General features: G+C 44.5%; 1 protein-coding gene and 2 pseudogenes across 1 annotated transcript in view; 2 read left to right on the top strand and 1 right to left on the bottom strand.

Annotated features, from left to right (window-relative positions):
* The window catches only part of Esx1 (ESX homeobox 1), a 4,671-nt gene extending 4,058 nt beyond the window's left edge, over positions 1-613 (bottom strand). Inside the window, exons 1-2 of the mRNA XM_028770306.1 lie at positions 529-613; positions 170-292 (exon numbers count right to left, since the gene is read on the bottom strand). Coding sequence (XP_028626139.1) covers positions 170-292; positions 529-613 — 208 coding nt within the window. The remainder of the gene's footprint in view (positions 1-169; positions 293-528) is intronic.
* A 7,825-nt stretch (positions 614-8,438) lies between these two features.
* Positions 8,439-9,455, top strand: LOC114623628 (annotated as a pseudogene).
* Positions 9,456-11,699: 2,244 nt separating this feature from the next.
* On the top strand, positions 11,700-11,808 carry LOC114623626 (annotated as a pseudogene).
* The last annotated feature ends 1,960 nt before the right edge of the window (positions 11,809-13,768 follow it).

The raw sequence follows: 13,768 nt of genomic DNA, 5'->3' as shown, positions 1-13,768 counted from the left end.
ACTTCGCTGCCGCCCCCTCCCCACGCCGTCCCCAACTCCCTGCCGCCGCCGGGCCCCCACGCCTCGGCTCCCTCCCTGCAGCCCTCTCCACCCTGGCGCAACCAGGGAACATCAAGCTGAACCCGAATTAAGTTGCGCTCTAGGAATCTCTCCCCGTCCAGGTACTAACTCTCCATCTCCTCGAACTCCTTCTGGCTGAGTCCAAAGTTGGAGAAGAAAGTTGCTTCAAAATCCTCGTCTTCCTGGTAGTCTGCTCCCCCAAAAAGCGTCGAGCTCAGGCTAGACTGTGAATCTGGAGAAGGAAGAAAAAAAGAAAAAAGAAAAAAAAGAAAAGCCGTTTGGATCCCAGGAAGAGTGGGAAGAGTGATGCGCTGCTCAAAAGGAGCGGCGGAGACTGCGAAGGTCTTCGAGCTTGGTGGCACTTTGTCACCTTGTGCGCGCGCATACGCGCGCGTGCGCGCGCACACATAAAAAAAGTTTTCCTCCCTAGGTCTTCTCGAATCTAACCGCGTCGAGGCACCGACTGACCCTGGAGTGTTTCCTCCTTCACTGCTCCTACAAATGTCTTGATGTCAGTGCAGTAGCAGCAGCTGCATTTTCTGTGAGAGTCCATGGCTGGAGCGCGATGGGTTGTCGAGTCGCTGGCGGAGTTCTCGGCGACGGAGCTGGTGCGGAGGTCGGAGCCAGAGGTGATGCCAGCTGCTAGTCTAGCACCGGAGTGGCGTTCGTCGAGCAGTCACACCCCCTTTTATAGGGCGGCCAGCCTGTGTACCTCCTAGGAATTAGATTTTACGTAGTGTGCCTCCGCTCAAGACCCCCAATAGAAATAGGAGTGTTTCAATTCGGAATGGGTGGGACTACACTGTAGGGTGGGACTACGCTGTAGGCTGGGACTACACTGTAGGGGGTGCTCTGGTGATAGGGAGAGTGTTTGTTAAAGTGCCGGTCGGACTTTGAGCTCACTGCGCGGAGACCTGCTACCATTTGAAGACTTTAACTGGCTTCTCGATTCCATCAAGGGGTCGCAGAGCAGGACGGGGCTGCACAAGGTTCCGAATCATAATTTAAAAGCTCCGAGTTCGTACCAGCTCGCACACCCTCAAATATTTATGTTCTGAAGCACGTACCAGTAGCTCCTTGTCTTTTTACTTCCCCCAAGGAAAAAAATACGTGGACTCGCGGGTTGGGAACGCGCAATCTAACAAAATGGGTCCCCCTTCCCGCCACCCTTTGGACACTGGACTCGGTGACTTATGACTAGGGCTTTTTTTGTTGTTGTTTTTGTACCGTTCCCACCTAGAGTCTGAATTAGGGCAATGTTTAGGTAGTCAGGAAGCCGGGTTTTGTAGGGATGTTGGGGGGGGGGTGTTTTTTTATTTTTATTTTTTTTGTCTTTTTTTTTGTCTTTTTTGGTGGCTTTTAGAGGCAAAGTTTCTCTGTGTACCCCTAGCTGTCCTGGAACTCACACTGTAGACTGTGCTGGCCTCGAACTTAGAGATATGCTCGCCGCTGCCTCCCGAGTGCTGGGAGCCACCAAGGCCAGCTTTTCGAGCTTTTGAGTTGGTTTTCAAATCGGAGTCTCTGAAGCTTTCCCAGAACATAGCGAGTTGGCATTGCAAAGGAATTCACAGCGGATTCAGGGTGGCACAGGTGCAAGTAGGACGGACACCTTGCAGAGGCTTGTAGTTTTTAGGAATGAACTGGCACCAGCTTACTGTAAAGGAGTCTGCCAAAAGCTTAAGGTATCCAAGAATGCTGAAGTTACTTGCATTTGGAGCTTTTGTGGACCTAGATAGCTCGCTCTTAGTCCAAAATGCATCGCAGAAACGTGCTCTGCCTTGCTCCAAAAAGCCCGCCTAATTCTGGAGTAGTCTCGCTCGAAAGGCGGGAGAATGCTTTGCCTCCACTTTCACGCCCCTCCTCCCTTCCTTTTCCTGGGACTGTCTTGCCTCCCCCGCACCCCCGTCTGGAAAATGGCGGTTCAAATATAAAATGGCTGTGTAATCTTCCAAAAGATGTTCGCTAGTGTCTCATGGTGTGTTAATATCCTTAATATTAAATGCCTTGGTTTTGTGTTCCTTGTGTTTGGCACTGCACGATTTAGTCTACAATTTTACCTTTACAGACACTTTGGCCGGCATTTTCAGTTTTGTTGGGGGGGGGGTACGAGACAGTTTTTCCAGTGGAGCCAGCCCTGCTGGCTGTCCTGGACTCACAATGGCTACCCTTTTCTCAGGAGACCAGGCAACTTCGCAGTTTCACTATAAAATCTGTGCACTTTTCACTTTATTACTTGTGTCTTAATTCGAAGGATGTTCCAGGCAGTAGTGTGTGTGTGCGCGCGCGAGAGAGAAAGAGAGAGAGTGTGTGTGTGTGAGAAAGAGTGTGTGTGAGTGTATGTGTATGTGTGTGTGTGTGTGTGTGTGTGTTGGGGGCATTAATTTGAAGGAAAAGACCATTGGATGGAGGCTTCAAATCTGGATCTGAGGGTCTGCTTCTCGTGAGACCAGGCTGTTTCCCTTCGCACCAGAGCTTTACCTGTATGCTTTGAACAAGAGGACATTTGAGATCCAGTAGTGCTGAATTTCTAAGCTACTCCTTCAATTTGCTCAGCAGCACGGAGAGAAATTAAAAGGGCAGGCCCGAAATGCGCTGGAGGGAAGAAAGAAAGATCGCCACCACCATCCCCCCACCCCACACCGGGGCGTCTGTTTCTCTGGGCTTTAGTTGCCGTTGGTCACCACCAGCAGGGATATATTCTGTTGAAACTTCTAAAACTGCTCATAAATTGGAATTTCTGTGTTACTCAGAGAATTGTGAAGACACGTTAGGCTGCCGCTGGCCAATCGGCCTAGGAAGTAAATTATCTTCTTGTGGACCGTGTACCTGTAAGCCTACGGGATGAGTAATCGTCTTGACTGATGGTTGTGATCGCTCGGTGCTTCTGTTAAAGTGACCCTTACTATCTATACTAAGTAATGGTACCAGCTAACAAGGAGTGATGTTGGCAGTCCTCATATGCTAAACAGAATCCCCAAAATACATTTTACAGGTTAAAATACTTTTTAAAATGACAAGTATATTCATTACATTTTCTAGATTATATACCCAACATGAAATTTAGCTATAAAAGTCAGGGAGACATTTAGGTAATTGGATCTGAAGAAATCAATTCATAAGTCTCATGAGTGGATGTCCTTTGGTGGCCTGTAATTCCAGTACTTGAGAGGCAGAGGCAGAAGGTTCCTGAATTCAAGGTCAGTCTCAGCTACATAGTTGGTTCACATGCTTCGACACTAGTTAAAACGCCATGTATACCGGCGTTCTGTTAAAAACTCCAAGGTGCCTTCCCAGAGAAAGTTCTTGGAGATTTTTTTCCTTAGGAGACTTGTGGAAGGAACGGGTTGGTTTTGTTTTGGAGGCATCATCTTAAACATCTACAAAGCCGCAGCTAGGAGACAGAAACCTTGCTCCCCTTAAACATCTACAAAGCCGCAGCTAGGAGACAGCAACTTTGCTCCCCAAACGTACCAAGGGCTAGGAAACAACGGGAGGCTCCGAAAAACATTTTGGGGGACATTAAATATTTCTTCATGCATACTCTGCTGCTAGTTCATTTTTTTAAGGCTCGTCGATTTTTTATTTTGTTTTGTTTTTGTGTTGATGCAGGCCAGAATGCCGCGGAATGCCTCGTAGTTTCGACCACAAACTTGTGCTCAACTCCAGGGAAGCTCCCTGAACCAGTATTTGAGAGGCAGAGGCAGGAGGTTCCTGAATTCAAGGCCAGTCTCAGCTACATAGTTGGTTCACATGCTTCCATACTAGTTAAAACGCCATGATCGAAGACTCTGATGTATACCGGCGTTCAGTTAAAAACTCTAAGGTGCCTTCCCAGAGAAAGTTCTTGGAGATTTTCTTCCTTAGGAGACCTGTGGAGGGAGAAAAGGAGCAGATCCCAGAAAAAGGGAGAGAGGGGAAAAAGAAATGGTGTGAAGGTGCCTAGGGCAGAGACATTTCGAGCTAAGACCCACAAAAGTTTCAGGATGGTTGGTGTCCGAGGCATCGTCTTAAACATCTACAAAGCCGCAGCTCCCCAAACGTACCAAGGGCTAGGAAACAACGGGATGGACCGCAGAACATTTTGGGGACATTAAATATTTCTTCATGCACACTCTGCTGCGAGTTCATTTTTTTAAGGCTCGCCGAATTTTTGTTTTGTTTTGTTTTGCTTCGTTTTGTTTTTGTGCTGGTGCAGGCCGGAATGCCTCGTAGTTTCGACCACAAACTTGAGCTCAACTCCAGGGAAGCTCCCTGAACCTAGATTTTGTTTTTTAAAACTGCTACCAGCCGCCTCCAGTTCAAATAGGGATGCAGGCTCTGGGTGAGAACAGTACAGCCTGGTCCATTAGTAAGTTGCCTGTTTAATCTGGTCCCAAGGCAACTTGTTTGGGCTGCCAAAGCCTCGGCCCTTTTTCCCTAGTCTAATTCCGCCCTGGTGGACTCCAGCATGTTAACATTCAGGTTTATACTGAAATTGAAAGCACTTTGTTTTCCTCCTTTACATTTTAATGGTCCCTTCTGTCCTTACTAATGTTGGATCCTTTCTAAAGAAGGGTAGTAAGTAAAAAAATAATAATAATAATTTTGAACCAGCGTCTCACTCTTTGGCACGTGATAGCCTGGAACTCACCATGTAGAGCCAGGCATCAACTTGGAAGAGTCTATCTCACTCAGCCTTCTGAGTGCCGGAGTCTCGGATATGTTCTGTGGTAACACAACTAGTGTGAATCGCTGGGTTTTTTTTTCTCTCCACAATTTCATAGAAAAGGAATTTTTAGCCTCCATCTCAGCAACCTCAGCAGGCAGGCTCTTTAAAAGCTCCAGCTGAACTAACTGTGTGTGGAGCGCTGAGGCTGGATGGCCATGGAATTAAGTTTGTATGTGGAAAGTGCACTGCATAAATAAGGATGGGTGTCTAGATTCAAGAGTAGATTTCCACTGGAAAATATTGATGGAATACTGGAGAAGTTGATGATGAAGACAGGGCCGTATTCGGGCAGAGCTGAGGAATTTAATTAAGGACTGGCAAGGCAAATGCTCAGTGGGTAAAATGTATGTGCTGCTCAGGCCTAAGGACCTGAGTTTTAACCCCATGCTCCAAGGTAGAAGGAAAGAACTGACTCCAAAAATTTTGTTCTCTGATCTATCTGTACATGTATGCAACTCATACTTATATACACAATAATAGATATATAAATGTTAAAAAGGAGAAAGGATGCCGTTCAAATGGAGACTTCAATTGTGACGAATCATAAATATAAAATACTAATACATTTTGAAAGAGAAATCTATCCACTTTGTTTATGTATTGCCATCATTATTTTATTAATTAATCAATTAATTTATATTTTATTATTATTAACCCATTAAGTGTCTAGTTCATAAATTAAGCCTATCATAGGTTATGTGTGTATATCATAGGTTCATGTGTGTATTTAGAATACTTGTTTGAGAATTATTTGCATAATATACTACTTTTGGGTTATCTGATAATTCCATTTATTTGGGAAATTGCTAGATTGTTTTGCATAGCGGCTGGAACATTTCACATTCTCATTAGCAGTGACGGAGATGTATGTACCTCAGTAAAACTACCTGCCTGCTGAATCACGTAAAATACAAATCACTGGCTGGAGAGATGGCTTAGAGCATTGGCTGCTCTTGAAGCAGACTGAGGAGCTTCAATTCCCAGCATCCATGTGGTGGCTCTGGACCCTCTGTGTCTCCAGTTCTTGGGGACCCAGTACTGACTTCTGGCCTCTGCAGGCACTAGACACTCATATGATGCACAAGCACAATTCATACACATAATTTTTACTTAAAAAAAACTAAAATCCAAATAGTGTCAGATGTAATGCAATGTGCCCGTAATTATAACACAAGAGATGGGAAGATGACTACAAACTTAAATCCAGCCTGATCTCTACATATCAAAAATAAAACAAGCAGCAACAGCAAACTCCAAGGCATTTCAGTCAGTATTGGTAAAGGGTTCTTTAAAAATTATTATTATTAGTGTGTGTGTGTGTGTGTGTGTGTGTGTGTGTGTGTGTGAAAGAGAGAGAGAGGGAGAGGGAGAGGGAGAAGGAGAGGGAGAGGGAGAGGGCCTGGGTGTGGAGGTTAGAGTTGGTTTTCTCCTTTCACAACAGGTGTTCTCAGGATGAAAGTCAGGTCACCTTGCTTGCAAGGCAAGTGCTTTTACCTGATGAGCCATCTGCTGGCCCTTTTGAAAGAGATTTGATCTCTTTGCATTCTTTTAATCAATAATTAATAAATTGATTTTGTGTGTCTAGGAGTGGGTATGAGTCTGAAGGTCAGAGAATGTTTTTTGGGAGTTGATCCCTTCTACCTTGGTGAGGCAGAATCTCTCTTATTTCTGTCAGGATGCATACTTCAGGGTAGCTGGCTCATGAATTCTAGGCTACATCCTATGTCTGCCTCACATCTTGTGACAGAGTGCTTGGATTACAGGTCTGTGTCATTGCCTGCAGCGTTGTACATGGCTTCTGAGGACTGAACTCGGGTAGTCAGACTTGGGAGGCTACTGCTTTACCTGTTGAGCCTTTCGCCTGGTTCCTCTTTACATTGTTGGCATTCGTTATTTTCTATTTTTTTAAACTAAGGTAATATTAAGTAAATTATTTTTGAATTAGGGTCTCTATGAGGCTCAGGCTGATCTCAGATTCATGATTCTCTTGCCTTCTGATTGTAATAAAATAATCAGCTGCCTCAGCCTCCAGATCATGATTTAGTATACAAATGGTTTGGTTTCATGGAATGAACCTACAGGGTAAATGTCATTTTATATAATATATAAAATAATATATATTAGTGTGTGCATATAATATATGTATATATGACTATATATTATTATACAATATATACATATGACACACATACACATAACATATACATATACACCATATGTAATATATACATGTCTACATACACACACACACACACACATACACACAGGTCCTTTGCCTCTCCTTTGCTTTTCTTCTCTGTCTCTCTCTGTCTCTCTCTCTCTCTGTCTCTCTCTCTCTGTCTCTCTCTGTCTCTCTGTCTGTCTCTCTGTCTCTCTCTGTCTCTCTCTGTCTCTCTGTCTCTCTGTCTCTCTCTCTCTCTCTCTCTGTGTGTGTGTGTGTGTGTGTGTGTAACCTCAGTGAGTTTTTGTGTCCCATCACTAGTGTAGGAAGATCCTAAGAGTCCAAAGGAAATAAAAATTGTGGTTCCCCAAAGGATAGGTAAGAGAAGTCTCATTATGCCTCATACTTTTTTTTTGTAAGAAATTGTGCTGACTTTAAAAAGTCAGGGCTAACAGTATATGCCTGGGGTGGAGTGCTTGCTAACTGTGCACAAATCCTTCTATTAAAAATGAAGCCGGGAAGTGCTTGCTGACGGGAGGGAGCCTGATAAGGCTGTGTCTCCTTGAGAGGCTCTTCCAGAGCCTGACAAATACTGTTGCTAGTAGCCAACCATTGGACTGAGCGCAGGATCCCAGATGCAGGAGTTGGAGAAGGGACTGAAGGAGCTGATGGGGTTTGCAGCCCCGTGCAGGTAGCAACATTGTCAACCGGCCAGACCACCAGAGCTCCCGGGGACAGGACCACCAACCAAAGAGTGGGACCCATGGCGGGACCCATGGCTCCGGGCCGGCGGTGTATGTGGTGGCAGAGGATGATCTTGTTGGACATCAGTGCGGGGAGCAGCCCTTGATCCTGTGGGGTTTCGATTCCACAGTGTAGGGGAATGCCAGGGCCGGAACCAGGTGGAGCACCTTCATAGAAGCAGGGGGAGTGGGGAGGGGATAGGAGTTTCCGGTGGGGAGACCTGGAAAGGGGATAGCATTTGAAATGTAATTAAATAAAATATCCAATAAGTAAAACAAAAACAAAAAAAATCGAAGGGAGTTGCGGGGAAGCGTCTCGGCGCCACTGTGGAGCTTCCTGCAGCGGAGGGCGCTGGAGCCAGTGCGGAAGCCTAAGTCAGCTACACCGGCAGCGCCTCCCGGAGTGGCCCAGGGTGGCTGGTCCCACGCGAGAAATAATAAGTTGTACTAGTACAGCCGTGTAAGCAATTCCTGAAGTCTCAGTGTAGCATGGACATTAACAGTGATGACATATAAATACAGATGCTTGGAAATTAAGTACTAGGTGAAACACTTCAAAAGAGAGGCGTTTAAGAGATTCTAGTATTCTCCGAGGCTGAAGCTGAGAGTCTGAAAGCCCGAAGCTTAAACTCAATTGTAGATCATAGCTCTGTCTCCATCAGGATATGAAGAAAAGATATAATATTTCCACAATGATAGATCTTTGGTTGTACAGGTTTCCTGACGAGTGGATCATGATGACCGTATGGTAGGGACTTGCCGTAGTATGGCTGCTTCCGGATCTACTCCTGTTACAAGATCAACAGTGGGGTTAAACTGCTTGGGTGAATCTTTCTGTGGTAGAACTTTAAGGAATGGTAGCATTGCTCACCCAGAAAAAAAAATCTCTTCTCAGTCTCAAGTACGATCAAAATCACCAAAGAAGCGACTGTGCCAATTCAGAAAGGAAATAATAACGGGAGAACTTTTGACGTTAAAGAGCAGAGTGCTCGAGTGCTCGAAAATCATGGGTAAGCCCTAGGGAAAGAAGACTATCTTCTTCGGAAACGAATGACCTAGAAAGGCAGACCCTAAAGAGTTGTGAGAGAAGGCAGACACAGCCAGCACCGCCAGTCTTAAAGAACATTAAACGCTGTCTTAGAGCTGAAGCCACAAAGAATTCAGAAGATTTGCCTGCAAAAACCAGACAAGGAGCCAGTAGAACACAGGAGGACAGTACCATGATGCAGACCTTGAAGGGGTTAAATGAGCTTGTTAATGTCTTATATTGGATGATTGTGAGAAAAGGAAAGTTTAAAAGGTGAATGTGAGGAAGGGCCACTTAATGCTTCAGTAGTAGAAGAAAGCACAGGTTATTTGACTGTCAATGGTGTTGATGACAGTGACTCAGCAGTTATAAACTGTGATGACTGTCAGCCTGACAGGAACATTAAACAAAATAACCCTGGTTCCCCGTGTGCTGCAGGAAGAATCAGTAGCTGGAGATGGGGATTCGGAAAGCCAGGCTTCAGTGTTCTGTGGTAGTAGGAAGGACAGTTGTATAGACCATTTTGTGCCTAGCACAAAATCAGATGTGCAGGTCAAGTTGGAGTACCACAAACTAGTAACTGCCTGCCTGCCTGCCTGGTCAGCTTCAGGCCTTGTTTCTGAAATTCAGTCATCCTTAAGAGATTCTGTCAAAATTTCTCAAGATGAAAAGGTTCTATGTTGTGACTCTGCAAACTATGGAAGTGAAGGACTAAGCAAGCCACCCTCAGAGGCCAGAATGAATATTGGAATTTGACATCTGCCAAAGAGAGTGCCAGTCAGCACACTGCCTAAGAGGAAGATGATGACCCTGATGTTTATTACTGTGAATCAAATCATGTGGCACTGAAACATAACGAAGAGTATGTGTGACTATGGTAACCATGAGTTCTGCTTTGCTTATTACTTCCTAGGTTTCAGTATTTTGTTTTGTTTTTGTTTTTTGTTTTTGTTTTTTTTTCTTTTTTTTTTGATTTTTCGAGACAGGATTTCTCTGCGTAGCCCTGGCTGTCCTGGAACTCACTCTGTAGACCAGGCTGGCCTCGAACTCAGAAATCCACCTGCCTCTGCCTCCCAAGTGCTGGGATTAAAGGCGTGTGCCACTACTGCCCGGCGGTTTCAGTACTTGTTAATAAATGTCTGTACTTAATGTTTTCTATTACAGATGACATTAACACTTTAGCATTAAGTTTAGATTTAACATACATTTTTTTTTTTACCTCAAGCTAAGAGACTTGATGTTTTGACGTTGAACTTTGTTACTCTGGCAGTTGATATTTTCCAGTGCTAGCATCCCACATATCTAAATAAGAAAGGACTGATGGACCCATGGGTAGTGTCTCAGAGAGATCAGTGTAAGTGGGAATGGTGGCACGACCAAGCACTTTCAGCGATGAGTCAGGGCAGCTCACTCTGGCTTACACTTGTAGAGATGTGTAATGCCTGCCTTTCCAATATGTGTAGAATTAATAATGAGCATGCAGCTGTCATCTAGGTACCGGGAATCTAGCAGACTAGAAACTATTTACACGTAATTCATTATTATTTTTTTATTTAAAAAATGAGGGGAGTTAAATAAAATGATGATTTTGAGTTCTGAGATGAATAAAAGTATATTTATGATATTTAATAAAAACACCTATCAAACTCTGGTGGCTAATATTTGGGGTGGCTATTTGGGGGCTGTAGTGAAAAAGTTTTAAGTGCCTAGCTACAGAGTATGCTGTAGGGAAAAGAATTAGAAATGATAAAGTACTGTGAATGGGTTGCTGCTGGCCTCTGAGTCAACAGAAAATCTCTCCAACCTGCTGTCCTCTGATGACTCGAATAACTCATACTATAGGCACAAAACCTCATATTACTGGTTGCAAGAGACAGTAAAAGCCATCTAGAAATTGCCTCAGTTTTCCATAATAAAGACATTTAGTTTGGCATTAAGAGTTAATTGCAACTCTCCTCCAGCCAAGCAAGATGCCCAAAGGAAAGAAGGACAAGGGGAAGAAGTTGGCCCTGGCTCCGCACCGTCATAGAGAAAGAGAAGGCCAAAAAGGTGGTCAATCCTTTGAGAAAAGGCCCAAGAACTTCTGGCATTGGGCAGGACATCCAGCCCAAAAGAGATCGCACGCTTCCCGTCAGATAGCTCGCTACAGGGCCCGCTATAGGCTGCAGCGACAAAGAGCCATCCTCTAGAAGCGGCTCCAAGTACCTCCTGTCATTAACCAGTTCACCCAGGCTCCGGACAGGCAAACAGCTACTCAGCTGCTTAAGCTTGCCCACAAGTACAGGCCAGAGACAAAGCAAGAGAGGAAGTAAAGCCTACTGGCCTGTGCTGAGAAGAAAGCTGCTGGCAAAGGGGACGTCCAAGCTAAGAAAGCGCCTGTCCTCTGAGCAGGAATCAACACAGTCTTCACCTAGGTAGGGAACAAGAAGGCTCAGCTGGTGGTGATTGCTCATGACCTAGACCCCATTGAGCTGGTGGGTTTCCTGCCTGCCCTGTGTGGAAAGATTGGGGTGTCCTACTGCACCATCAAGGGAAAGGCCAGGCTGGGGTGCCTGGTCCGCTGGAAGACGTACACCATTGTTGGACAAGGGTGCCGTGGCTAAGCTGGTGGAAGCTATTAGGGCCAATTGTAAGGACAGATCTGCCGCCACTGGGGAGGCAACATCCTGAGTCCTAAGTCTATGGCTCACATTGCCTAGCTGAAACTTCTGTTGGCCTAGGTGACTTATTGTAATGAGTGACCTAGACCTTCACTATTGTGGAGACTGAGCGCCTACCATGGAATCTTTCACAGACTGTCAAAGATATATTTGTAATATGATTTATTGCTCAAAATAGAATATAAACAGATTTCAGATTAGCATGTATTTATATAATATAATGACAACAGTACATACACAAAAAGAGATGAAGCTTAGGTCTCTTGCTGCAGCAACTGCGAGTGGGAGTTCCTGGAGCGCGAGCTCGGACCGAGAATCCAGTTGTAAGAGTTGTAAGAAAATGGCAGACAACCCGGATATGGGGGAAATCGCCAGCTGAAGGCCAAGCTGAAAAAACCCTGCTGACCAAAGAGACCATTAAACAAGAAAAGAGGAGTGAAATCTCCTAAAAGCCTAGGAAGATTTCCCCACCCCACCCCACCCTGTCATCTCCAAGACCCCCTCGTGATGCGTGATGTGGAGGAAGAGCCACCTGCAAGATGAACGGGAGCCACAAGCTGCACTGTGAACCCAGGTACTCCACCGGCCGTGCGAGTCTCTGAAGGGGACCCTCCCCACTCATCGGACTGCCGAATCTCACCGGTTTGCCCTGGAATATTATAGAAAATTATTTGTATGATCCATGAAAATAAAACACACCTCGTGGCGTGGTTAAAAAAAGAAAGAAAGAAAGAAAAAGAGATGAAGCTGAATGGAGCTGAATGTAATCAAGGAGAAAAAGACTATGTTTTCTAAACTAACTAGGCAGTATTCTGAATTCAGTCATCCCCTAATGGTAATTAATTCAAACACATTCTGTGATTAGCCTAATAAGGTCTGAAAGTTTTATGGAATTGAAAAAAAAAAAACCGAGGAAAGGGACAAGAAGAAACTAAATGTTTCCTTTAAGGTATGAATGAGGTCCTATCATTCGACCTCCCTGGGCTGAATGAGAAATCAGCCTAGAAGCCTTACTCAGGTTTCTGTTAGATGGGAGCAGATTTTGGCCCTGGTCCCATAATAAATGTGAACCATCTTTCCCTCTTTGACTAGTGTGCAATATTCTTCATTTACGGGCAGGAGAGAGTGATTTTGAGGAAGTGAAGTGTACTGAGTCCACTCCCATGGAGAGCACACTCTCTAGCACCTCAATGACTAAGCTTCCTGTGGTGAGGATTTCCATTGTTCAAATGCTCCTCTAGGAGTGAGGAAATTCTAAATGTGATTTTCACAGGGACCTTCTCCCAGAAATTTTTTTTCTTTTCTAAAAAATTTATTCACGTGTGTGTGTGTGTGTGTGTGTGTACATGTCTATTTCCTTCCATAATGTGAGTCCTGGGGACTGAACTCTGGTCATCAAGCTTGGCAACAAGTGCTTGTACCTACTGAACCATATTGCTGACCCACAATTTTTAAATTTTTTCCTTTTTATCATTTACCTTTGTAAACCCTGTGATGTCATCATTTAATACAAATTTCATTTCAATTTATTTATCTATTGATTGATTGTGTTCAAGAGATGGCTCAGCAGTTAAGAGCATTGGCTGCTTCTCCAGAGGATTCAGGGTTGAGTTCCATCATCTGCATGGCAGCTTACAACCTTCTGTAACTCTAGCTTTGGTGTTCCAATAGCGTCTTCTGGCTTCTGCAAGCAGATAGATATTCATGCAGGCAAAATACCCATACCTATACATTTTAAAAAGAACTTTAAAAGTTAAAAAAAAATAACACATTAAATTATAGTCTAGTTTTTCCTTAATTTTATTTTTAACCAATATATCAAAAGTTGTACTATTTTTGTTTGTTTGTTCGACACAAAATTTTTCTGTGTAGCCTTGCCTGTCCTGAAACTCACCCTGTAGCCCAGACTGGCTTCAGACTCACATGTATCTGCCTTTGCCTCCTGAGTGCTGGGATTAAACAAGTGCTCCACTGCCGCCTCGCAAAAAAAGAGTTGTAGATAGTTTTGTGATACCTATGATTTTTCTTTTTTTGCAATTTAAAAAAAACATATAATTATATAATTAGTGCTGTGAAGAGACAGCATGACCAAGGCAACTCTTATAAGGACAACATTTAATTGGGACTGGCTTAGAAGTTTAGAGGTTCAGTCCGTTGTCCTCAAGGTGGGAGCATGACAGCATCCAGGCAGGCATGGTGCAGGAGGAGCTGAGAGTGCTACATCTTCATCTGAAGGCTGCTAGCAGAATACTGGCTTCCAGGCAGCTAGGATAAGGGTCTTAAAGCCCACGTCCACAGTGACAAACCAACTCCAACAGGGCCACACTTACATTAACAGGACCATCCCTCCTAATAATGCCACTCCCTGGGCTGAGCATATACAAACCACCACCACAAGGAACATCACAC

This window comes from Grammomys surdaster, unplaced genomic scaffold, assembly GCF_004785775.1.
Source record: "Grammomys surdaster isolate TR1022 unplaced genomic scaffold, NIH_TR_1.0 200, whole genome shotgun sequence".
In the NCBI taxonomy this organism is placed as follows: domain Eukaryota; kingdom Metazoa; phylum Chordata; class Mammalia; order Rodentia; family Muridae; genus Grammomys; species Grammomys surdaster.
Note: the sequence above shows the minus strand (reverse complement) of the source record. Positions and strands in the feature narration are given on the sequence as shown.